We start from the raw sequence: 26,032 nt of genomic DNA on the forward strand, positions 1-26,032 counted from the left end.
AGTTAAAACTCAGTGAAGCATAACCACTTATTGGAACCTTTTGGAGGATGTATGGCTTCTGTGTACCAGTAAGGAGTTGAGGCCTGCAAAAGAGTGGACAGGGTGCAGAATTGGTGAGGTGGAAAAGAATACAGTTCAGAAGTAGGATTTGAGTCGTGATCTAGCTAGCTTTTTAAGAAACTGACTATTACAATTCTACAACATTAGAGTTTGCACATCCCTTTAATGTATTGTCAAAATATTTTTGTGCCCTCCACATAGTGAATTAGTTTTGAAATGCACTGACTGTTGAGTAGGCAAATATAGCGCTCATTCTTCACCAATAATGTTCCACAAACAGCCATGAAATATGCTAGACTCCTCCACCAGAGAAAATATCTTCTCTTTCAACTCTATCAAATCCTTTAATTGACTTAAACATCTCGGCTGGATCATCCATTAATCTTCCACATTTCAGGAAATACAAGCCAGGCTTATGCAACCACTCCTCATAAATTTAACTCTCTTAGCACCAGTATCATTCTGGTGAATCTGCACTGCACCACCTCCAAGGACAGTATACCCTTTCTGAGGTGTGATTCCCAGAATTGAATGCGTAAATGTGGGCTAACCGGAGTTGCTGCTATCCTGCTTGAGGATAGAGATCATGCACCTGGAACATGAACCAAAGTAGTTAACCTGCTGGGTTGCCATAATGATGTTAATGGTGTTCCAATAGATGGGTCACATCTCAGCACACATACCTAGAGATGTGGGGGTGTGGAAAATAGGGTGATAGTTGCACTTGCAAGTGCAAATTTTAATTACAGGCCTTACCATTTCTCACATCTCTATCTACATGTTTCTGTTACACCCCCGGTGGTGAAATATGGCAAATTATTAGTCTGCCCATACATGTGCCGGTTCCACACTCATTCAGTACCTCTTGTGCAAATTGCTACATGTTTCATAGCCACTGAGCCAGTTACCCACTGCCTGGCTTCCAAGTCAAAAGCTGGAGTGCATGACACCTGACACCACAAACCTTCAATAAAAACAGAAAATGCTGGAAATAATCAGCAGGTTAGCATCTGGGAAGAGAAACAGTTACCGTTTCAGGTCCATGACTTCTCATTAGACCTTGAAGCTCATCAGAAAGATTATCAACCTGAAACGGTAACTCTCTTTCTCTCTCCACAGATGCTGCCTGATCTGCTGAGTATTTCCAGCATTTTCTGTTTTTATTTCAAATTTCCAGCACCTGTGTTATTTTGCTTTTGTATTAGCCGATAAACCTGTACTTGCAGATTGAATGCCCCCACCCATGTTTTAGGAGGTCTTGTGGCGCAGTGACTGGCATCCCTGCCTTTGAGCCAGAAGCTCTGGGTTCCACTCCCACCCCAGACTTGATGGCCAAGGAAGGTGCGTTCATAACGTGAACAAACAAGTTGAGAGTATCAGTCTGCAAATCCTTCCAACGCAGACACCAATGGCAGGTGATAAGAGCAGGAAAGTTTCTTTTTCCAAAAATATACTTTATTCATAAAATTTGTAAAAATATATTACGAATTCAATATTAAAGAAATTGCAATAAATTCAAATTTTCTCCATATAGCATTTTCCGCTGTGAGGCACCTCAATACAGTTGCATTACTCTTGATATTTACAATATACATTCCACGTCAGGCATACAGCCCAAGGGCAAAACATTTCAAATTGAAGAATACAGAAAGTACAATAGATTTCAACTTTTCTTCATAGACCATGTTCCACTCTGAGGTGCCGCTATGCAATTTCAATACTTTTCCTGTTAACAATGTACGTTCCATGTGAGGCGTACAGCCCGAGGGACTCAACACCGTTTCCAGCTGCTCAGTGCACTGTGGCTGAAAGGCCTGTTTCCATCACGCCTCTATGGTAGCTGCCCCAAGCTTTAGCGCTTCCCTCAGCACGTAACAGTGGGAGAGATTCCTGGTCAGCCATGTGATGGAAAGAAGTTGGAGCCTCTACCATCACCATCCATAGCTCCAGATGACAGCATGCACGTAAAAATATGTGTTGCCACAGTAACTCAGACTCCCTGAGTGATCCGTAACACACACTATCACCATAATATCTACTTTATTTCTCTGTTTTTAATAAATAACCAAAAGTAGAGGATGGGTAATGGGGGCATTAGAAGATAATGCATTCAATTCATTTGTCAAAATTTTAATGCAGTTCTCATATTTGGATCAGAAGCTATACTTGTAAGTGCTTGCACCTCATTCCTAGTTTTATTATTTATATTTTCCTGGTCTCAGTCCTTTCCACTCAATTTCTTGATGAAACCAAAAGCTAAAATTCTTATCATACACTGAATCCTACTGCACTGTTCAGAATACCTGCACTGTTTCTGAAGTTGCTAGCCATGTGTCATAAATTGCCCGTTGTAGTATTGGAATCCCAATGTCCCCTGATTTCCCCTTTTGTTTCTCGAATCACTGGCAGAATGAGCAAACCGTTGCCAAATGAAGTTCAACACAGATAAATGTGAGATAGTACATTTTGGTAGGAAGAATAGGGAGGTCATTTATTACTTGGAAGGTGCAAGTCTAGGTGAAGTAGAGGAATAAAAGGATCTCTGAGTATAAATACGCCAATCACTAAAAGTTTGATGACAGATTAGCACGGCCATGGAAAAAGCAAACCAAGCACTGGGCATTGTTTCTAGAGAGATAGAATTGAAAAGTAGGAAGTTAAACCTGTATCTTGGTTAGTCCACACCCGCAATTCTGGTTTATAAAAAGGATATAGAAGGACTGAAAAGGGTGCAGAGAAGATTTGTAAGGATGATACCTGATATAGATATAGAGAGAATGTTTCCTCTTGTGAGAAAGAACATAAGTAGAGACCTTCAATATAAGATGATCATCAAGATATCCAATAAGGAATTCAGAAGAAACTTTTTCATCTGAAGAGTGGTGAGAATGTGGAACTCGCTACCATAGGGAGTGACTGAATAGAATAATATAGATGGATTTAAGGGGAAAATAGACAAGCACATGAGGGAGAAGGGATTAGATGGTTATGATGATTTAGATGAAAAAAGATGGGAAGAGGCTCGAGTAGATCACAAACACCAGCATGGACTGGTTGGGCCAAATGGCCTGTTTCTGTGCCGTATATCATTTATAATCCTATGTAATTATTCCACATCCTGACTTGATCTATTTTTGGCTAACCTACATTACTCCGACACCAGTATTTTCTGCCCCTCCCAGCCTGACTCTTTCTGCAGTACAGTTCCACAGCAGTGCAGTCCAGTGCCTTATGCAAGCAGCCATTTTTCAAGCATTGAGTTATGGCAAGCAGTTTGACTGCAGATTTAATTGTGACTGAGTTCAGTCTCGTCTTTGCCTGACTCTGGTAAATTTGTGTTTTCAAGGAGGGATCATTGTAAGTTGTCAAGAGCAGGAGCGTTGCCTGTTTTTTATTATTCCCCCCCTCCCCCACCTTACTCTAGCCAAGGGATGTTGAGACCACTTGTAGGACCCCAGCTGAGATTAAATCAATCAGCACAGACGGAGAATCAAAAGCTGCGGAGCTTTCAGGCATGTAAAGGTCAGTTAACCAACTGAACCTTTCAAGGAGCTCCCATATGTGGTCTTGATCCCAACTGGCTCTACCCCACAAAACCTCCCAGTGGAAGAAAAGTGTTCCTGATGCCTAATGATGGGCCAGTCAGCATGGCATGAGAACCAGATGGATCACGGCATGCCCAAAAGGCCAGTGTTTTTAGAAGGGGGAATGGACAGCAATGAACGTGTAAGCAGCAATGTTAAATTCCTAAGAATAATGTACATTTCAAAAAAAAAAAATTAATGCTGTAAAACCTTGTCAAAATTATGATGAAAGGCGCAGCAAGAACTGAATCAGATTTACAGCAAACAGAGTTAAAAATTCTTCACTGAGCACTGTTTGTGCTCTGTTAATTAGGATGCCTTTGACCATAGTCACTGATTTCATATCGCTTCAGGGAGGCACGAGAGAGACAAAGTTCACTCATAGCAGGAAAATTTCCAGGGGAAGTTGAAAAAAAAAATGTCCTTGCAAAATGGGTGGCTAGAATGTGCAATTCTCTGTTACAAACAGTATATGTAGAGCACATCAATTCTTTTAAAAGGGAATTAGTGGCTGTTATCAGAACAGCTAAGCGTATAGGGAGTGAGCAAGAAAGTAGGTGAGATGGCTTGTATAGAATAAAACATAGGTATAGACTTAATAATGAGATCTTAAACCAAGATCCTGCCTGTGCTCCAAGGTGGACATAAAGATCTATGCCACTATTTTGAAGAAGGGCAGAGGAGTTTTCCCCAATATCCATCTCTCGACCAACATTACAAAAACAGACTATCTCCTCCTTATCATATTGCTGATTGTGGGAGCTTGCTGTGCACAAACTGGCTACTGTGTTTCCTACATAACAATAGCGACTCCACTTAAAGTACCGCATTGGCCATAAAGCACTTTGGTTTTTAAGGCTCAGCTCAGTATCGGATAAACTCAGAGCTTGCTGAGAAAGCTGACCACCCTCCTTGTTTGAGACTTTTATTTGGTTGATATTGCTCTTTTCAATAGTTAAAAGGATTTGATAGGGTAGACAGAGAAACTATTAACTCTGACTGGGAGCAAATCAAGAAAGATGGGGCAAATCTTAAAATCAGAGCTAGGCTATTTAGGAGGGGAAATCAGGAAAGTATTTTCCCACTCATAGGAGAGGGGAAATCTGGAATTCTGTGCTCCAAACGACTATGGATGTTTGGAAACAGTTGGCGCTTTCAAGTTTGAGAGAGAGGTTTTTGCTTGAAAAGGGTAATGGAGCCAAGACAGGTAAATGGAGTTGAGGTCCAGATCACGCGTGATCTAATTGAATGGCGGAGCAGGCTCAAGGGGCTGAATGACCTGTTCAAATCAATACTGATGATGAAATAATTCAGGCTTGGCTAATTAAGCCCTGGATTTTTTAGTGATGTAGTTTGTGCATGCAGCAGATGTTAAAACCTATTGATTCCATGTTGCCAAAAAAAAAACTCTCAATGTTTTTATTTCCTCCCCCAACCCCTTTCACAGCCTCAGAACATGGGCAGCAGCCCTCAACTTGACCCAGGAGGGCAGACCTGCAATGTGGGCTATCATTTTCCTTATACCACACTACGCAAACCCCTGCCAGAGAAGAGCATGGAAGACTGGGCAGCCAAACACCTGAACATGCACACTCGGGGGATCTTCAGGCGCAGGCTTTCCATCGCCAACATGCTCTCCTGGGTCGGAGGCTCCATCAAGAAGCCAATGTTGGTCACCAATGATCGGATCATCAAGAAGGACGCCTGCGAACTCTTCAAGCTGGTGCAGATGTACATGGGGGACAGGCAAACGCGGATGGAGAGGGTCCCCATTGCCCTTGTTATAGTCACCAAGTGCTGGACAATGCAGGGGATCCGGGATGAGCTTTACATCCAACTCTGCAGGCAGACCACTGACAATCTATGCTACCGAAGCCTGGCATATGGCTGGGAACTTATGGCAGTCTGTTTAGCCTTCTTTTCTCCATCACCCAAATTCCAGTCTTACTTGGAAGGGTATATCTATCGGCACACTGACCCTGCTCATGATGTGAAAAGTATGTGAGCTTATACTCTTGCAGTTCTTTTTTGTGAAATAATGCATTGACTAAGTAGTTCTTTCTTTCGAATGTTGGGTTTATAAATTTAGTATTTAAGTATTCACCGCCATGTTCTGTAGCTTAAGATATAAAAGGATTATTTTTGCATGTTGCACCCACTGTGTTTCAGGTCTATTTTCACCCCGCTTCTCATCCCTTTCTCAGCTCCATTCTCTGAGGCATTGACTGCCTGCTGGGATATGGTACTGGGGGCTCTGGAAAACTCTGGCAAGTGGTGTGATTCATGCAGACTGAGTGTAATTTAGGTCCCCACAGCTACCTCACACCACCCACCTCATCCCACAAGGTCCATACATGTGCACTTACAGCAGAGGTCACTGGATAGCATTCAGGATCAGGAACCCTGGATACATTTTTTTTCTTACCCATGATATACGAATCCTGAGGCATTTACAGCTGCTTCACCACCATCCCAGCTAAGATTTGTTAACTCAGTCCAGACTAGGAGACTAAACCAGAACCCAGGGAGCATGCCTTGGCTAGCCTCTGCATAAACGCAGAGCTTAGAGAGTGCTGCACTGTCAGAGGTGCTATTTTTCAGATAACATGTTGAATTGAGGCTCTGTCTGCCCTCTCAGGAGGAGATAAGAGAACCCAAGGAACTATTTCAAAGAAGAATAAGGGAGTTCTTCACAGTGTCCTGGCCAATACACATATCTCAATCAATGTTGCCATTTTATTTGGCCATTATTACTGTTTGTGGGAGCTTGCAATGCACAAATTGGCTTCCTTGTTTCCTATGTTACAACAGTGACTACAATTCTAAGTACTTAACTAGCTTAAAGTCCTTTGGGAAATCCTAAGGTCGTAAAAGGTGCTTTATGAATGCAAGTCCTTTCTTTTGGTTACAAAATTCCCAGATGTGTTATGTGAAAATTTCAGCACCCTGCTACTCTCCAAAGAGCCAATGTTGCCCTCAGTGTCTCTATAAAAACCAGAGTAATTTGGTGATGCAGCACATGTGAATTGCTGCGACCACACACCACCTGCTGTCACGCTGCCACCGGCAAGGGTTGAGTAGAGGCTACAAGCTTTCCCCACAAGGAAGGAAAATATGAGTGAGAGTCACTTCTCATTTACACACAATTTACAAGTTAGCTGCAGTGCGATTTTTGGCTCTGGTTTGAGAGCAGGTTGCCAGCTTGGCATTGCCTCTCCACTTGTCAAACCTTCAAGAGGAAAGGGTGACCACCTGTATGTTCAGCTCCAGTTCCGGGGAGGGCGATGCAATATAGGCTTGTTAACAGGAGGGGACCGCTCAGCCCCTCAAACCTGTTCCGTCATTCGTTTAGACCAAGGCTGATCTGTATTTTAATTCTGTCTATCACTTTGGTTCCATAACCCTAGATGCTATTTTTAACAGAGCCAATAATTGAGCAGCAGTTTGTAAAGGACTGTAGAAAAGAAAGTCTCCTGGTTCCCCCAGAGCATGTGAAGTTTGTTCCATCTGTGTTATAGGAATGGGAGTAGGCCAGTCAGCCCCTTGAGCCTGTTCTGCCAATCAGTGAGGTTATGACTGATATGTGACCTAACCGCGTGCCTCACCTCATATCCTTTAGTACCTTTTGTTGGCCTAGCATCAATCACTCTTTGTGAAAGATAATTCCCAATTTCCACCACCTTTTTGAATGTAGCAGTGTTTCTTAATTTCACTCCTGAAAGGTCTGGCTCTAATCTTTAGACTATGTTCCCCAGTACTAGACTACATAACCAATGGTTTCTGTCAACCTTAACTATTGCCCTTAATTCCAGAAATTTTATCAACTCACCCATAACCTTCTAAATTCCAGAAAATACAGCCCTGGTTTATTTTCTTCTCCTAATTCCTAGTGCAGCTGCTGGTGAATACTGTACACTGTGCTGCCTGCCGCACTTTTATGTCTTTAACAGTGTCTCTTGCCATCCTATATATTAAAAAAAAATGCAAAAAATGTCACACGTTTGAGCGATCCTTCTGCCCTTTAGTTGTACTTTTTCATTTTTGTTTTCTCTAAATTCTAGTAACCCAACGTATCAAGGAACTAGTTGAAATGAAAAACAAGAAATTCTCAAAATCAAGAAAAAAGAGAAAACAGAATATAGAGGAAGAAGAAGGTAGGTTTTGAGCAGGTTGACCGTATTGCTGACTGAAATGATAACGGCTGTTTCCTTCTAATTAAGGACTGTCAAAAAACAGCAGCAAGCTTGTGTATTTTTGGCAATTTTACAAGGTATTAAAGTTGTGTTTTACAAGGGTTTCCAGTGCTTGGCCTAATTGGGAGTTTTTAATAGACATTCAGTAAGCATTTAAATAGGAGCAATTGATCGAAACCTAGAACGGGCTTTTTAAAAAATTTCTCTCATTTTACATTGTAAGTTACCAGTACAAATAATTCCATAGCAGAACTGGCTAGGTAAGAATTACTAAGTTTGACATTTGCCGGAGCTGAATCAATGTGAACTGAAGCACCTGGTGTCAATGATTTTCCTCAGCTATTTTTTAAAAGTTTGATTGGAAAGGGGACCAAGAACAAGTTGCGCGTTTTCTAAAGCACTTTTCTAAAGCTCCCAGTTCAAGGAGCTAAAACGGGCTAAAACAGCTCTCTAACATCTGAGTCACAAGGTTCTGGATTCAAGTCCAACTTCTTGAGCACAAAAAAAAAAATCAAGGCTACCACCCTAATTCAGTACTGAGAGAGTGCTGCACTGTCAGAGGTTCTGTCTATCGGATGAGACATTAAACCGAGGCAACATCTGCCTCTTCTGGCGAATGTAAAAGATTTCGTGGCATGATTTCAAAGAGGAGCAGGGGAATTATCCCCAGTGTACTGGCCAATATTTATTTCTCGATCAACATCACTAAAACAGATTATCTGGTTACTATCAGTTCGCTGAGTGCAAAATTAGTTGCTGTATTTCCTACATTGCAACAGCGACTCCTCTTCAAAAGTGCTTCATTGGTTGTGAAGCACTTAGAAATGTCCGGTGCTTGTGAAAACCACTATGTTAATGCAAGTCTTTTTGTTAAGATCTGTTCTGCCCTTTCTTTAGCATCTTTATGCTGCCAGTCCTCATTCTGTCCTCTTTGAAACTCATGCTTAAGACCCCACAAAAGAGGTGGTTCCTTCATATTACAGTGTGGGTGTACCACATGCCTGTCACAGTGTAAATCAATATAGTAATGCCAGGACCTGGTGTGTGTTGCTGAGCATCTGAAAAGGTGAAGTGTAAGCAATATGTGTAGGATATTCTGTCACACTAAAGTGGTGCATCTGCTTGACTGCTTATTTCTTTGCTTCCCCCCAGAGCTTCTTATCAGCACGTATGCAAAATACTGCTACCGCAAGCTTCAGAAGGTTGCTGTGACAGGAGGAAAGAAGGTCTGCAGCTGAATACTTGTTTTTATTCCCAACACCTGTCCCCCTCTAATTTAGAGAGCTGTTTAATTCTGTCTCTGTTTATTCTTTGTACTGCCATGTATTTCCCCTCCTGTACGTTGTGCATTAATCCCAGCCTGAGAAGCTGAGATGTCCCTGTTCCCAGTGTTGGAATTTAAGTAGCAGCCAACAGAAAATAACATAACATTGAAATATTGGTAACAAGAGGACACATTCAAAATAAGATTTGAAAGAAAGGTTGGAAGAAGTGAATTACACAAAGATGAATAAAATGTGAAAATCTCTGCCCAATTTTTTTGTTGAAACAGCGTGTATATTAGCACTGTTAAAAGGGAATTGGGTATAGCTGGAAAAAGGGAGGGATGTTGAAAGTGTATGAGGAAGATATGGGATTAGAATATGCTTCTTGTGGTGATAAGAACAGCAGCACAAACTGCATGAGTCAAGCTGGCCTATTCCTGTTGTGTAACATTATGATTCTAAATATGAAACGGTACGTTCAAACCTCTGATTTGTAGCATATGTTGTTAGTTTTTTTTTTAAGCAAGCAAACAATCAGCAGCTCACATTTTTTTGCTGTAGAATCCTTTGATCCAAGGTCTGCATTTTGAAGTTCTGATTTTCTATTGACAGTCAGTTTGAGATCTTGATCCTAACTTCAAGGGGGCAGGTGCAGAAGAGAATAGACAATCAACAGTTACACAGAATAACAAAGGCCATTTGGCCCAGCTGGTCCATGCCAGTGTTTATGCTCCACATGAACCTTCTCCCACCGCTCCTTCATTTTCACTCGATCTGCATAATCTCCTATTCCTTTTTCCCTAATTTACTTACCTAGTATGCTCTTAAAGGCGTCTATGCCTCAACTGCCCTTTGTGGTGGCAAAGGGCACCACATTTTGACGACTCCCTTTGTCCTCCTGCAATATTGGACATGCTCCTGACAGGAGAGATTGAGTGGGAATGACGAAAGGGCTGGAATAAGTCTCGTCATTTGCTGAGGAAAAGGAGCATGATGTGGCAAGAAACAGAAAAGCAGAGAAGGAATAATATGCCATTGATTTGTGGAATTAAATCCTAGGTGGACTGAAATGAGTTTTTCTTCATTGATAGGGGCTTAGAAAACCAACCATTGAAGAAATCCATCATGCAAAAAATGCCATCCTGACACCTTCCATGTTTGGAAGTTCGTTGGAGGAAATAATGGAAAGACAACGTGAGCGCTACCCAGAGAGGAAGCTTCCCTGGGTTCAGACCCATCTCTCCAATAAAGTATTGGGACTGGGTGGCGCGCAGGTTGAAGGCATCTTCAGGTAAGGTCATGGTTCACCTGAATTCCCTCGGGTGGGGCAGGGCGTGTTATCTCTGCAGATCCTCTGGAGCTCTTCAAAGCTAAAGGACTTGTGCAGGGGGGATCCTTATGGCTCCAAAGTCTTTGCAGAATTTCAGGCACTCTGCAGGAGAAGTTATACTCCAATAAAAATCGTAAAGCCTTTACTCACTCGCCCACTCATTCTCTGCTGTGTCTTGTCTTCTTGGACATCATTGTGGGCGGCAGCTGATAAAACATTGTTCTTTTGCCAAAGTAGATATTCCAGAGGGATCAGAAAGTCTGGAAATTCTAGAGTGAAAAAAGTGACAATTTGCAAATCTCAGTAGCATCCACTTCATTAAATCATTAGTTTTAAAAAGAACAGGACAAAAGCCGCCTCTACATAATGGCATGGAATTCTGAACTGCCCTGGTATGAGCAAAGTCTGCCTGAGGGAGATGGGAATTTGACTGCTGAGCATTTACGCAAATTTTCCTTCATTCACTCCTCCCCCCAAGCTGCATTTTTGGCAGTTTCGGCAGGCAGATTTGGTTGTGGTGAGTGTGGGGTATTCATAACTGACCCTGCTGCTTTTCTCAGCTGGTGATGATTCCCACCCACGATTTCCATAGGGATTGCTGGAGTTCAGTGTATCCCGGGCCCCCAGGACCAGCCCATGTGCAAGCCAGATGCTTGGACACATTTATAGTCAGTCACTGATTATGGTAACCTCCTTCACAAAGGAAGAAGATTGTGGCTGATGTTTCCCCAACCCAACTCCGAGGCATTAAGGCTGGTCATCCGCTCTTTCTCACCCCCCCCCCCCCCCCCCCCCCCCCCCCCCCACCCCCGACCAAACCACACCACCACTGGCCCACAGAGCAGGGAAAATCTGATGGAACTTAAAGGAGAAAATAATTGCAGGGGCATGTGAAAAGAGCAGGGGAGTGGGATTAACTGGATTGCTGTTTGTGTGAGGCAGCACTGACACAATGGGCTGAATGGCCTCTGTGGTGTACTGCTGTATGATTCTAATCTTCTAATCTGTATGTTTTAACAATTCACCAAATAAATTGTATTGAACTTTTATTTCCCTGTAACTTGTGCCATTGGAAGCATTCCCCGTGCAAACTAGTGACTTGAACATGTGCATGAATGGGCTTTGATTATGTAAACCTTATTTACAAAGGGAAACAGGAAACAATTGGCCCTCCTTTGATGTCTTTCCTCTGCTTTCTCTCCCCTCCCTAACCCACAGCAACACCACCATGTCTAATAAGATTCGATCCGAAACCCTGTAAGAGGGAGTCACTTCACGCTTCAATATGCTTGAGTTTTGTTACATTATGTTCATGTTTACAGTGTCTCACTTGTTTACTTTTGGTGGTGAAACCACTTGGCCTGCACTCTTTATTTCCTTTTGACCGCTCGCTGATGAATTTTCCATCTGGGATGTCTAATTTTAGCTTTCAATGAGGAAGCTCGTAAATGAGTTGAAAGCTCCCAAAATCTGCAGTATAGAAAGAGTTAAGTGCAGGAACGAGAATGGTGTTGCAGTAAACCAAGAGGTGCCCTTCTAACAGATGTTTGTGAAACTTATCAGCTTACTCCTAAATGGCCCAATGTATCTTTATCTCACTTCATATTCACAGTAAGCACCAGGTACTCCACATGACAATTATAAATGATGTTATTGTCTTTCTGCACAAACTTTCCTATTCTTGACATCCTCTGCACCTGCCTCACCACAACCCATCCTCACCAACCCAATTTACCTCCTACCCAGCAAAACCCATCCCAACCTCAGCCCACCTCCCACCCCAGCTCACTGCCCACCTGAGCCCTCAGCCTACCTCAGCCCACCCCTGCACCCCCCCGCCCCCCCCCCAGCAGAACCCACTGCCGCTGCAACCCATCTCCCATTCTCCTCCACCTCTCCCAATGCGATAAATCCAAAACGCTCATCTAAAGCCCCACATGGCCTCGCCCACCCAACCTCCTCCAGGCTGATGCCCTATCTCACCCTCGGTGGTTTTCTGACTGGCCACCAGCACATTTAATTTTCTCATTCTGTTCCACCCTAAGCAGCAAATCATAAACTAGCACAGGCTAGTTGGGCCAAATGGCCTGTTTCTATACTGTACGTTTTATATAAAAATCCATTAGTCGGCTATGGCCTGCTCTCTCAAACCCTCTTTTAAACCACACCCCCCCCCCCCCCCACGCACTCCACTACTCCTCTGCCTCAGGACCTCTCTCCCCACCTTCTAAAAGCATCTTCTTACCTGTTTTCTGGCTGTGCTTTAGGTCACACCTCCCACTTGGTGTCTGTTTGCTTCTCTGTGAAGTATCTTCTAAATCAGGGCAATAGATATTAACGCAGTCTCTGTGTGATAACTGACTCAGTAATTTGTGCAAACACCTGAAAAGTGCCTTTAACTAGTTTACTTTTCATTATGTGCGCGGAGCCTGACTATTTAATCTCTTAATACGTGGAGGACTGCAGTTTATTAAGCTCCTGAGCTGAAGCTGACTGAAGTGCTGTGTCTTTCTGTTTCAGAGTGCCTGGGGATATTGATGAAGTAAATGCACTCAAACTACAGGTTGACCAGTGGAGGATCCCAGACAACCTTGCTGATCCCCATATACCAGGTAACCACCTTTATAGCCCTAATTAGAATGTGGTTTGGAGCAGGCTCGAGGGACTGAATGGCGGCTCCCTGTTCCTATCATTTATAATTTATCTCCTAGTTAAACTAATCCTTTGCAAATGCCCAAATTACTCCTTAAGACTCATTTCCAGGGGAGCCAGAGGGTTAGGCGTCTGTAATTTAGTGAACAGTATTCATATTTTCCAATAATAGACACATTTTCACTAGGCTTCATATGTATCCTGCTGTTCAGTGTTTGCATGGTGGATGTGTAACCTCTTGTGGTAGAGGAAGGTACTGCGCGGCCAATTTTTATGTAGTGGTACAGTAGCAGATTGGAGAAAGAAAGGAAGGGTTGCTGTGTAACCCCTGTTCTTCTCTCTGCACAGATGCTGCCTAACCTGCTGAATGTTTGCAGCATTTTCTGTTATTTTACATTTATACAGTGTCAGCTGTGGTTAAATTGGTAGCGCACTCACTTCTGACACAGAATCAAGGCTGACACCTAAGTGCAGCACTGAGGGAATGCTGCACTGTTGGACTTGTGTTCTTTCAGGTGAGAAGTTAAACCAAGGCTCCGTCTGCCTGTTGGGGTGGATGTGAAAGATAACATGCCACTGTTTCGAAGAAAAGCAGAGAAGTTATCCCCGGTGTCCTAGCCAATATGTAACCCTTAACCAACATCACTAAAAACAGATGAGCTGGTTATTATTAGATTGCGGTTTGTGAGAGCTTGTTGTGTGCAAATTGGATGTTGCCTTTCCGACATTACAATAGTGACTACACTTCAAAGGTATTTCATTGCCTTAAAGCACTTTGAGACACTCTATGGCCAGGAAAAGCTTTATATAAACTCAAGTCTTCCCTTTTATTGACAATACCCACAGTATTTTACTTTTTCTCAGTAGTCCAGCACTAATGTTTCTGGATTAGTTACTCGAAAGCCAATTACAATTCCTACCAGGGCAAGTTGTGAAACTTTTAACAAACAAAGTTTGGCCTCTTGTGTCCGTGGGAGTTTCCAGTTTGTACCCAATTGGCTCACTAATATCATTCAGGGAAGGGAACCAGAAGTCCCTTCCCAGTCCGGGAATGATATCAACGATTTGATTGAGTGGGTGGAAAAGTGGCAAATAGAATTCAATCCGGAAAAGTGTGAGGTAATGCATTTGGGGAGGGCAGACAAAGCAAGGGAATACTCAATAAATAGGAGGATATTGAGGGGTTGAGGAAGTGAGAGACCTTGGAGTGCATGTCCACAGGTGCCTGAAGGTGGCAGGATAGGTAGATCAGGTGGTCAAGAAAGCATACAGAATGCATGCCTTTATTGGACAGGGTATTGAATACAAAAGCAGGGATATAATGATGGAGCTGGATAAAATGCTGTTAAGGCTACAGCTAGAATTTTGTGTACTGGTCACCACATTACAGGAAGGACATAATTGCTCTGGAGAGGAGATTAATAAGAATGCTATCATGGCTTGAAAATTGCAGCTATCAGGAAAGATTGGATAGGCTAGGGTTGCTTTCCTTTAGAACAGAGGAGGCTGAGGGGTAACCTAATTGAGGTGTACAAAATTGTGAGGGGCCTAGATAGGATAGACAGGAAAGACCTGCTTCCCCTAGCTGAGTGGTCAATTACCAGGGGCATAGATTTAAGGGATTGGTAGAAGGATTAGAAGGGACTGTGAAAAACTTTTTCACCCAGAGTATGATGGACATTTGGAATTCACTGTCTAAATTAGGGGCTGAAGCTGAAACGCTCAACTCAGTTAAAAGGTACCTGGATCTGCGTCTGAAGTGCTGTAACCTGCAAGGCTACGGACCAGGTGCTGGAAAGTGGGATTAAAAATGAGTGGCTTTTTTTTTTCTCTCTCTTTATTTTTGGCAGCCGTAGACACAATGGGCCATAACTTTAATATGGTTCTAACCTGGGAACTGTAGTCCCATGTTGCAAAGTTAACTCTTAACATCTGCTAAGCAAGAAGAAGAGCAGCTGGGGTTGGGAAAATAACTGGCGATGCCAGTGTCACCCACATTGTGAACAAATTAAACAGAAAGCATTTCTGAGACGGAGAAGGGGAGGAACTTGGAAACAGTTCCTAATTGTAACAGCAAACTGAATTAAAATACATAGGAACACTGCAGAAACACAGGATGTCATTTTTTTTTTTAAAAAATACAATTTTATCCTTCTAAATTGTTCAGAAAGTTATATACGTGAGCATGGTGAGGAAGTTACAAAACATGCCTAAAAATGAAGGAAGAATGTGTCAGGTAGCGAAAGTCTGTGGTTCTGTCCCATCACAAGTGATGATCTGTATCTGATTTGAACACATTGTTGTTTTCCTTGAACTTAAGAGTTTGAGATCTTGAGCTGCCTATTGTTTCAATGGACCAGTGTGTCGTAATGTGCTGTTTCATGCGTTCCAGGGGTCGCCCAGTTTCATTCCCTTCGCCTCTGTTGTGTTATCTAGTCTTAGCAGGAGTCACGTTGTGTGTGCACAAATCGGCTGCAGTGGCTTCAGGTTGAGAAGTGGGAAAATCCTGGTCTCTGTCAAGTGACCCCTGCCTGATGTGCATGTTAAGCTGAGGGCAAAGCTCAGGTGGAGCCCAAATTAAATATGTCACCAACATTCGTGCGCCCGAGTTAGTGGATGACTGCTTCTAGTATTATGCTGTAGTCTAGCATGAATAGTCACTCCCAGTGCTGTGTCCCACCCCAGTGTCATTCAGGTGTCGGGGGTGGGGGGGGGAAAGGAATAATTCCTTTGAAGCTTGGTGTATCTCTGACCTCCAAATTGAGGGAGACATACAAAGTTATTTGGCGGTAATATGCTTTTGTTCTTTTTCTTTTGGTTGCCCAATGCCCCAACTTAAAGAATGGACAATCCAGTCAACCCATGAGGGATGAGTGTTCCTGGAATAACTTGCCCATCCTTGATCAGTGCCTGTGAAACTATATACTGCTTCTCACACTGCCTTGAGAGAAAGGAAGAATGAAAAGCCTCTCTTTGGTGTCTGGGCTTTACTATGACTCAGAACTCATTGCATGAGAAAATTGTTTGCATCCAGAAGCACGTGGCAGGGTAACACACAAGTAGCTCCTTCTAATTGGAATCTCATTGTTGGCAAAAACAAATGAAACTGTCACATTGAAAAAGATGTTACACTGAGAAAGAACAACAGAGAGTAGACTTAATGTTGTTAGTTTACAGTAAAGGATGATGCCCTTTCACAAAGGATTCCATCATAAACTCCCGCGAGAGGCCTCCTTTTCTCATTGTGCTTGTTTTTGTTCCTCTGCAGCCTCCCTGCTGAAGCTGTGGTACCGAGAGTTGGAGGAGCCCCTGATCCCACAGAAGTTCTACCCGCAATGTGTGAGCAACTACGAGAACCCTGAGGCTGCTGTTGCTGTTGTCGCTTCTCTGCCTGAAATAAACCGCCTTGTCCTTGGTTACCTCATCCACTTTTTGCAGGTGAGCATAAAGCCGGCAGGGTTTCTGGGCATTTATCAGTGTACTTCAGGTGCAGGGCCAGCAACCAGGTGGGGGTGGTTTGGGGTGTACATGGAGAGCTGCACCATTTTGGCAGACAGGATAGGGAACTGTTGGCGAAGTAGAAGTTTGGTTAAAAGGGACATTTTCAAATACTGACAGTGGCGGGAATAGATTCAATGGTAACTTAAGAAGGGAATTGGATAAAAATACAAAGAGCCTGCACAGGCATGAATGGCCACCTTTGTTGCAGGATTCTAAGTGTGGTCCCATGCAGGAATAATGTGGTTCTAACTTTTCACTGACCTGGTTTGGAATAGATGTGGGAGTATTTAAAGTGACTTTTTTAAAAAATTCTTTCATGGGATGTAAGTGTCGTTGGCTGGGCCAGCATTTATTGCCCATCCCAGTTGCCCTTGAGAAGGTGGTACTGAGCTGTCTTCTTGAGCTGCAGTCCCTGTGGTGTAGGTACACCCACAGTGCTGTTAGGGAGGGAGCTCCAGGATTTTCACTCAGCGACAGTGAAGGAACAGTACTGGTATCGTTCCAAGTTATGATGGTGTGTGGCTTGGAGGGGAACTTGCGAATTGGCAAAAGAAACAGAAGCAATATGAGGAAATTTTATTTAAACCACAATGAGTTATTATGATCTGAATTCCATTGTCTGAAAGGGCGATGGAAGAAGATTTGATCATAACTTTCAATAGAGAATTGGGTAAATGTTTGAAGGAAAAACATTTACAGTACTAAGAGGAAAGAGCATGGGAGTCTGATTAATTAAAAGCAAAATACTGCAGATGCTGGAAATTTGAAACAAAAACAAAAATTGCCAGAAAAACTCAGGTCTGACAGCAGCTGTGGAAAGAAAGACAGAGTTAACATTTCAAGTCCGTATGACTCTTCTTTAGAACTGGAACTGTAGGTTCTGAAGAAGAGTCATATGGATTTGAAACGTTAACTCTGCCTTTCTCTCCACAGCTGCTGTCAGACCTGCTGAGTTTTTCCAGCAATTTTTGTTTCTGAGTCTGATTAATTAGGTAGCCCTACCAAAGATCCAGCACTGGCACAATGGGCCGAATGGTCTCCTGTGCTGTATCATTCTTGTGATGTTATGATTTTGGAAGTTTACAAGTGATACCGAGAGGTTCTAGTGAACTGTGAAGAGGAAAGCAACAAAAATGAAACAAACAATTGCACAGAACAATGACAAAGACGAACATACGACTCGAGCAGCATAGGCCATTCGGCCCCTCGAGCCTGCTCTGCCATTTTTTTTAAGATCATGGCTGATCTGATTGTGGCCTCTGCTTTCCTATCTGCCCCCTATACCCTTTGACTGCCTTGTGAAGTAATTTGGATGCAAAGATGACAAATAGAATGGCAGTGTAAGGGGAGAGGCAATGTGTGGATGAATAAGCAAATCTGAGTCTGGGTAAATAACTCATTAACAGCTAGCGTTACAGATTATCAAAACATGATCTAAAGGTTTCATCAGGGTTATGAAAACAAGGAGTGCTGCTCAGACCTTACTTGGAGCAATGTGTTTAGTTTTGAGTGCCTCACTCGAATAATGTAGATATGGCTTGCAGAAGGTCTTGTGCCAATTCAGCAGGATGGTGATTTGGATGAAATGTGAGAGTTATAATTAGAAATAAGTAGAAACTGAGTTAACATGGGTTAATTTCCCCAAAACTGAGCAGATTAAAGTGTGACCTGATTAAGGTGGACTATTTGACAGGATAATTAGGGGACGTCACTGAACTTGTGGTAGGAGACCCTGTAATAAGAGGATATGATCGTAGAGTTTCAGTTCAACAAATTTAAAAACTGATGGAGAAACATCTTCCTCAGAGGGCCATAGATTAGGGCATTTCAAAGGGAGATAGATCCTTGGGAAGTAAAGATATTGAGCGATATGGAGTAAGGACAGGGTATTGCGATAAAAGCAAGATGCACTGCAGCAGCTCACCAAGGCTCCTTTGACAGCACCTTCCAAACCCGCGACCTCTACCACCTAGGAGGATGAGGGCAGCAGGTGCATAGGAACACCACCACCTGCAAGTTCCCCTCCAAGCCACACACCATCCTGACTGTCGCTGCGTCAAAATCCTGGAACTCCCTCCCTAACAGCACTGTGGCTGTACGTACACCACGTGGACTGCAGCGGTTCAAGAAGGCACCTTCCCATTTTATTTTCACACTTTGAAAAACCTTTGGAGAGTATCTCCATTTTGAGGTTCCCCACCTATATCGACAGCAGCTGCTTCTGCCAGTAGCGCTGCAGCTGCCCAGAGCCTCAGGCACTCCTGTTGGCCCTCCAGATTCAGGAGGAGCTCTCATAGATAATTTATTTAGCTTTTTTATTCATTTGTGGGATGTTGGTGTCGCTGGTTCGGAGGGCATTTAAAGAGTCAAACACATTGCTGTGGGTCTGAAGTCACATGTAGGCCAAACCAGCTAAGGACAGCAGATTTCCTTCCCTAAAGGACATTAGTGAACCAGGTGAATCAGCAATGATTTCATGGTCATCATCAGACTTTTCATTCCAGATTTTTTTTATTGAATTCAAATTTCATTTGCTGGGGTGGGATTGGAACCCAGGTCCCCAGAGCATTACCCTGGGTCTCTCGAATACTAGTCCAGTGATAATACTACCGCCGCACCCCCTCCCCTCCCAATCATGTATAACCTGTGTAGTGACCGTGAATGTTGACAGGCCATGGAGAGCATCACTGCTCAGTACAGTAAGTAGACTTGGCCAGTGTGGATCCTGGGATAAGGAGCAGGAAACTTGGCTTTTATTGTTTCCTTACCTGGTCTGGAGTCACCAGGGCAAATTGGCAACACTTCCACAACCCCCGCCTCCTCCCTGGCTGAGAAACCAGATTTATTGTTACGCCCACACCAGCCAGTTTGCTTAAACATTTTCATATTGAGGCAAAACTAGTTTCACAAGAACAAAACACACAAATCCATTGTAACAGGGCAGTTCCTGGCAGGGGCAGCCTTGGATTTTTCTGGGCCCTCTAGAAGCAGGTACTCGAATTGGGGAAATAAAAGTTTGTTCAACTTAGAGACCATGGGGAGAAAATGGAAAAAGACCCCCCCCCCCTTTCCTTTACCCTCACAAAAAAAGTGAAAATTTAACATTCTGAGCAATGACACATTTACTGAACAAGTCTTTATATTTTTACTTTAAATAGATTTTTGCACAGCCGATTAATGTGAGCAAAACCAAGATGGACGTCAACAACCTTGCCATGGTGATGGCTCCAAACTGCCTACGCTGCCAGTCCGACGACCCACGGGTTATTTTTGAAAACACGCGGAAGGAGATGTCCTTCATTCGCTTACTAATTGTGCATCTAGACACGAGCTTCATCAAAGGTGACCTGTGAGAGGTCAAGGGATACAGACACTGGCCTGCTCGGCAGGGTCAAGCCTATCTCTTCCCACAGTCCCTTTGATGCGTGTCTGTGCTCGGTCCTTCCTGCTTTTTCAGTGGCTGGACAATCCATTTGTCAACAAAAACATTGCCTCAAACTGGTACCTGGAACAACCATGATGCAGAACTACCCATTAGTTCTGTTTAAATCCAAGTTACACTTCCCTGTATAGCAGGCTGGAATCGAGGGAGATTGTGGGGCTGAAACACTCACTGTATCTGAGGTGTTGTGCATGAAGTTTATTTTCCAAACATCTTTAGCCAATAATAAATAATATTCAGTCTGTGTAATTTTCTTTTCTGCGATGGTAAAAAGTTTAAAAAGGTGCCTCATGATGGAGATAATCAAACCATCAGTTGGATCAGATTATTAATGATCCCTGTCCCCACCCTGAATTATACTGCAGCTAGAAAATTTCATGATACTTCAACCCCCAAAAAGATGGAGGCAAAACACCATTTGCACTTTTGGAAGGGGAGGCTGCCAATTTGACATGTTGTAAAACTGGGCATTGCAAATATGAGGGGAACTGGGAGTTGTTGTGTATGTGTGATTTTTATTTTGTATTGTTTTGTGAGAAAGAAAACCCGGTGTTTTAAATCTGGATTTAAAAAGGTGTATGTGTCTTTTTTAAAAAAAAACAGAAAAGCTTGCTTGTTTTAAAAAAAAAGAAAATACTTGCTCCCTTCCAGTAGCCCAACCAACACTAAGCTTTCACTCTGCTTGCTTACTCTGCCTTCACTGGAGGGAAACATAGAAACACTATTATTAAACTCTAGCCAATGTTTTAAATACCATGGTCACTGATAATAGGGTTGAATGACGGAATGTTTCAGTTAATTTTATCCCAGGATGATATGTCCTCCATACACGCAATCCACAAAAACCCAAATCTTGCTTTTCCGATGGCACATGATAGATGGCATGTGTAATGTATATATATACATGTCTGTGCATATTTTCTATATTTTATTTTTATTGTGTCCGTTCCCTTGCTTGGCCCAATTCTTTTCAGAGTTCTGTGTGTCAGGGCAGTTGTGCTCTCTGTTTCACCTGGTGCACAAGTCCCACTTAATTTTTAATATCCTTGAAATTCAGAGATTTGCAGCTTTTCATGGTTAATTCCAACGGTTAATTGGAAAGTTGTTCTTAAATTAGAAGTGGTGCTTGCATTCCACAGTACATGGTGTCAACACTGAAAAGTGCCATCTGTAAAATGCCCTTTGCTCTGTTGCTCTGGGGACTGTTGTACTGAGCAGAGCATATTTTTTTTAAAAAGATAGAAGGTCCTGTTTAGCATTTCTGTTCTAAGTAGCTATGAAGTGAGCAGTGTGCATCCAAAGCTAATTATTTCAGTTCATGTTTTCTCTGATAGACTCTTTGGAATCTTGAATGAAACAGGTGAACTGTCTCATCTCTTATCGCTAGGACATAGATTATTTTCTCTTTTTCTCAAAATCAGCCCCATAACCCACCGGAATCTTCAACAATGCAATTGTCCTTCCTGAGCTGAGAGTTTGAATAAAATAAACAATCTAGGAGATCGCAAAATCTTACTTGAGTTTTGCAAAACCCCGTTTTTGGCATTCAAATTGGATTTGGTTATTCAGGAAAACAAAAGCAGAGGCCCAGTAAATTTGGACATTTGCCTACGGTTAACTCAAAGTTGAGAGCATCTGCCTTTATGCACGTTTTTAAGTTTAATTGTTGCCATTTGGTACTGAATTAATTTATATTTTGTTCCTGTATATCTAAATTTAGCAACGATCTGCAAGCGTTTAAGGATGAACAAAAATTCTTATCAGGTACATTAACTGGGATGAGGTTGTTTTGATCCGTTGATTTTATTTTTAATACAATAAGGAGCATTGTTATTTTTAGCGTCACATGACTTTGAGAAGGAGTTGTTGGATGGGCGGGTCGGTGCAGGGAGTTACGTTTTCCGCCATTTACTTGAAGCATTCGCCCCCTCATTCTGTCCAGTCCCTGAGTTGGGGGTCAAGTGATCCAGTTTGTGCCCAGTCCCACAGATGCTCAACGTGATCAGGTCTTGAGCTGTGAATGGTTTGTTGATGGGATTGCACTAATTTTAGCGCTCCTTCACTCTCTCTCTCTCTCTCTCCCCTTCTTGCTCTCTTCTGATAGCTGCTGTACTAACTTTGTTTTATATACATGGTGCCTTTGTACCTGTGAGGTATTTAATGTGAGTAAGCAACATCGCATTGAGTTCCAATAGCAGTCTTGCCATCTCCACGGAAGAAATGTAGTTACTCAGTCAGACTATAGTGGAGTTACTACTCCTGACTCTAGACTTCCTTTTGCAAAGCTTAAAAACAAAATGCAAAGCTCTTGTGAGCTTGTGTTGGGGATGATAATTTATACCAGTTGAAATTAAGTTTGGAGGGCATACAGCACCAACTTTGTAAACTGGCTGTGATCATTCTCTTTAGGTCTCTTTCATACAAACAGGGTGAAATAAGCTACTTTGCACCAAGTCTTTGGAAAGGACAAGTCAAATCTGAACTCCCCATTCATCGTTGAGTCTATGTTACTAGTCTGCAGTATAACTATGCCAGTTTTACTTAACTTTAGTTTCCTGTTTTCTTGGTTGTGGTTCGTCACTTGGCAGCTATCCGCATCTTGTGTCTAAATCATGTGTTGATGAATACTCCGAACCTTAGCAGTGAAGTTATGTTGCAAAGTTTGAAATGTTAGCAATTGCAATTGTTTCTTTTTAGCTTTAAGCCCAAGGCATAGCTCTGAAAATTTGAAAATTAAAACATTATTAAAAGTCACACAATGAGATCTGAATTAACAATTTCTGTTATCCATGAATAATCTATGGAAGGAAGGAAGAGATCTCCTTGAGGGAGCGCAGTTTCTTTCCTTTGTAAGATTAAGCTAGGTGATAAGTTATCTTTGTTGTAGCTCATTGTGTCCTGATCTGTCATACTTTCCTAATGGAGGTATTTTAGTCTGGAGGCTGCTGCAGTAAGACACCACCAATTACTGGTCCCATTTAAGAATGAGCTTGTATTACTTTTACTGAGGTTACAAATCAATATGTTGCAAATGCGTAAATGCCAAATTTCAAATGATCACAATCATTGCGTTATTCTTGCATTTGTCCTGATGAATTCAAGACAAAAAGCTTCAGCAACATGTGTCTCAGCAATATTCAAGTTCTGTGTTACTAAGTGACTTTTCGTTGCAAATGTTTATTTTTTAAATCAGTCACGTGAGAGTTGCCTATTTTACTGAGCAGTTTGATGTGAATATATGGGGACTCCTTGGGTCTTGCCATTCAGGCAAGGGGGTGCCCATCATGCCCAAGAAGAGGCACGCCCAACTGACTAGGTCTGTGCCTTTACAGAAGAATGAATAAGAGATGACTTTTCTGATAACACTGCTAAGGTTGTAATTAAATAATTTCTCCACCCATCAATCTAATCTTTCTGGGAGCCTGCAAAGTTAAAAGTTTAATAAATAATCTTTTTTTCGCCTGTGTAGTTTTAGTAGTTCACACCCCTTTTCCCTCCCACATTCTCTTTATTGCCAAGGCTAATCAGTTAATGTTCATCTCGGCAGCAGAGTCTAGTCAGTGTAAGTTTGTGGTTCCCAAGATGTCGTATTTTTGTAAAAAAAAATATAAAAGATAGCTTTTCCAAATGAATATCTTTCTGCATTGCAGCTTGCTTTATTTATGTATTCCTCTTAAGTTTATATTCCTGCTATATAACTGTACAAAATATATTTTAAAACTGTTCTATACTTAAAGGAGTGTGTGCTCTAAACTTCAGTAACTGGTGCTGTGGACACAGAAGATCTGTTACCAGGAGGGGCAGGTCTCTGTATAACTATATACTGTTAATGATAATTATCACAGTGATGCAGCTAATTATCTTGGCAGTGCAGCTTTTTTTTGACTTTATGCTAAACTTTTCATTATGACAGAAGGTATTTTACCTCCTCTTTTCCCGCCTGACACCATCACCCCCTCCCCCCATGTCCCTATTACTTGATACACTTTCCCATCTGGGAAAATGGGAAGATTGCATTTTTCCAGGAGTTGGTGCTTTCAGGAGAAGAAGGGAGAAGACCAGAAGGAAAAAAAGTTCCATAGATGCCCCTTTGAAATGACTCATTGTACCGTTCATGAGAACTAAACCAATCCTATGAATCTGCTGATGTAAGACCACATTGATTGAGGGGGAGAATATTTTGTACAATGCGTTTTCATGATTGCAATAGCATTTCTCATTCTTTATGCTACCAAGTGCATTCTTTGGGGGAAATTTTAACTAACGTGCCAGGTGGGATACCCATGGATCCCTGTTTTACACCCCACTGACTGGGGGGAGCTTACCCCATCCCATCAGTCAGCAAACTGAAAGGTCTAGCTGTAATGTTGATTTTACATAACTACCGCCTGATTTTAGTCTCCATTTAAAGTAACATTGTGTGTAAAGTTAAGGTTTCCATCTGATCCTATGGATGTTCCGACTGGCGGGATGGATTAATATTCCCCCCTTTTGTGTTGCAGAATAAATACCCTCGTTCAATTTTGTGGCAGTACTGAATTGACAGTAATTTACATTGTTATTTTAATGAGCCTTCATACACCATGTGACACAGTAACTGGTATTACACTAACTGAAGTTTTGTAAATATAGTTTTTTTTGGTTTTCTGTATATTGATGATAAATACAAAGGATTCTTAGTGATGGAAATTATTTCCCCAAAATTGAAACAGGGGAAAAAAGTTACTGAAGACAAACTGATGATTCCAGTAACAATAGAGTAAAATTAAACCCCAGAATATCCAGGTGGTGGGAATAGATATAGCCACTGTAGCTTAAAAAAATCCATCATTTATTCATTTGTTTTCATTTCCCCAATCAGGTATTTACCTAAAAAAAAAAATTGTACAATTTAAAAAGGGTTGAATTTGACTTAGAAATATTAAACTCCAGATGGAATTAACTTCCTAAATAAGTAAATTGGGAAAGGGATTTGTGTGTGTGTGTGTGTGTGTGTGTGTGTGTGTGTGTGTGCGTGCGCGTGCTGAATGGGGACTGTCTTATTAAAAGCAAAACCAAATATGTAACCACTCTTGATTATGTTTTTCTTTTGTACATTGTGGCATTTGAAATATGCATTAGCGTTACTGTGTAAAACTGCGTTGTAAACTTTCCTGTAAACATTGCTGTTTGTGTTTTTTTAAAATGGTTTTCTTTGCACTTAGCTTCTCCTTCATGCTGTGATATGTTAATGCTTTTTGAGAGGTTGTATAAAAGCAAAATAATTTTTTTGTGTACACTGGATGTTTCTTTGCGTAAGAGAAGTGTAAATAAAAGCTGCAAGATTCTGACTTTACGAAGTCTCCAGTGTGTGCTATTCTGAGAATATAATGTTTACTGTTGGACATCTACTTTCACAAATGGAAGTCTGTGTACAGCATCCCATAAACAAACATAGCTGTTGTTGTTGAGATATACAAGCAAGCAATTTAATCTTCAGTTTGCATTTCTGCCATATCCCCAATGTAGTATTTCCACACCTCTGGCTGTTCCAAGAAAGTTTTGGCTTCACTTAATTATATTTAATTCAGCCTTTACTCACCAGTTTCCTGATTCAAGTTCCACTTAAGGGCTTGAACACAAAAATCACCAGTGCAGTTCTGAGGGAGCGCTGCATCGTCAGAGATGCCATCTTTTCAATGAGACCTTAAATTGTCTGCCTGCTCAGGTGAATGTAAAAGATCCTATGGCACTATTTTGAAGAAGAGCAGGGGAGTTGTACCCAGTGTCCTGGCCAATATTTATCCCTCAATCAACATCACAAGAACAGATTATCTGATCATTATCACTTTGCTGTTTGTGTGAGTTTGCAGTGTGCAAATTGGCTGCCCCATTTCCTACATTACAACAGTGACTACACCTCAAAGGCACTTCAGTGACTGTAAAGCTCTTTGTGACATTGAGCAGTTGTGGGAAAGTGCTAAATAAATGCAACACTTTTTAAAATCTTCTCTTGATAACTCCTG

The 26,032-nt window shown here is 42.0% G+C and overlaps 1 protein-coding gene across 1 annotated transcript in view; it reads left to right on the forward strand.

Moving 5' to 3' along the window:
* LOC121287049 (rho GTPase-activating protein 39-like) overlaps positions 1-25,362 on the forward strand; it is a 172,163-nt gene extending 146,801 nt beyond the window's left edge. Inside the window, exons 4-10 of the mRNA XM_041204501.1 lie at positions 5,092-5,641; positions 7,706-7,798; positions 8,990-9,063; positions 10,194-10,393; positions 12,953-13,044; positions 16,353-16,522; positions 19,744-25,362. Of these exons, the coding sequence (XP_041060435.1) occupies positions 5,092-5,641; positions 7,706-7,798; positions 8,990-9,063; positions 10,194-10,393; positions 12,953-13,044; positions 16,353-16,522; positions 19,744-19,938 (1,374 nt within the window). The 3' untranslated portion in view covers positions 19,939-25,362. The remainder of the gene's footprint in view (positions 1-5,091; positions 5,642-7,705; positions 7,799-8,989; positions 9,064-10,193; positions 10,394-12,952; positions 13,045-16,352; positions 16,523-19,743) is intronic.
* The last annotated feature ends 670 nt before the right edge of the window (positions 25,363-26,032 follow it).

This window comes from Carcharodon carcharias, chromosome 14 (genome assembly GCF_017639515.1).
Source record: "Carcharodon carcharias isolate sCarCar2 chromosome 14, sCarCar2.pri, whole genome shotgun sequence".
NCBI classification, from domain to species: Eukaryota; Metazoa; Chordata; class Chondrichthyes; order Lamniformes; family Lamnidae; genus Carcharodon; species Carcharodon carcharias.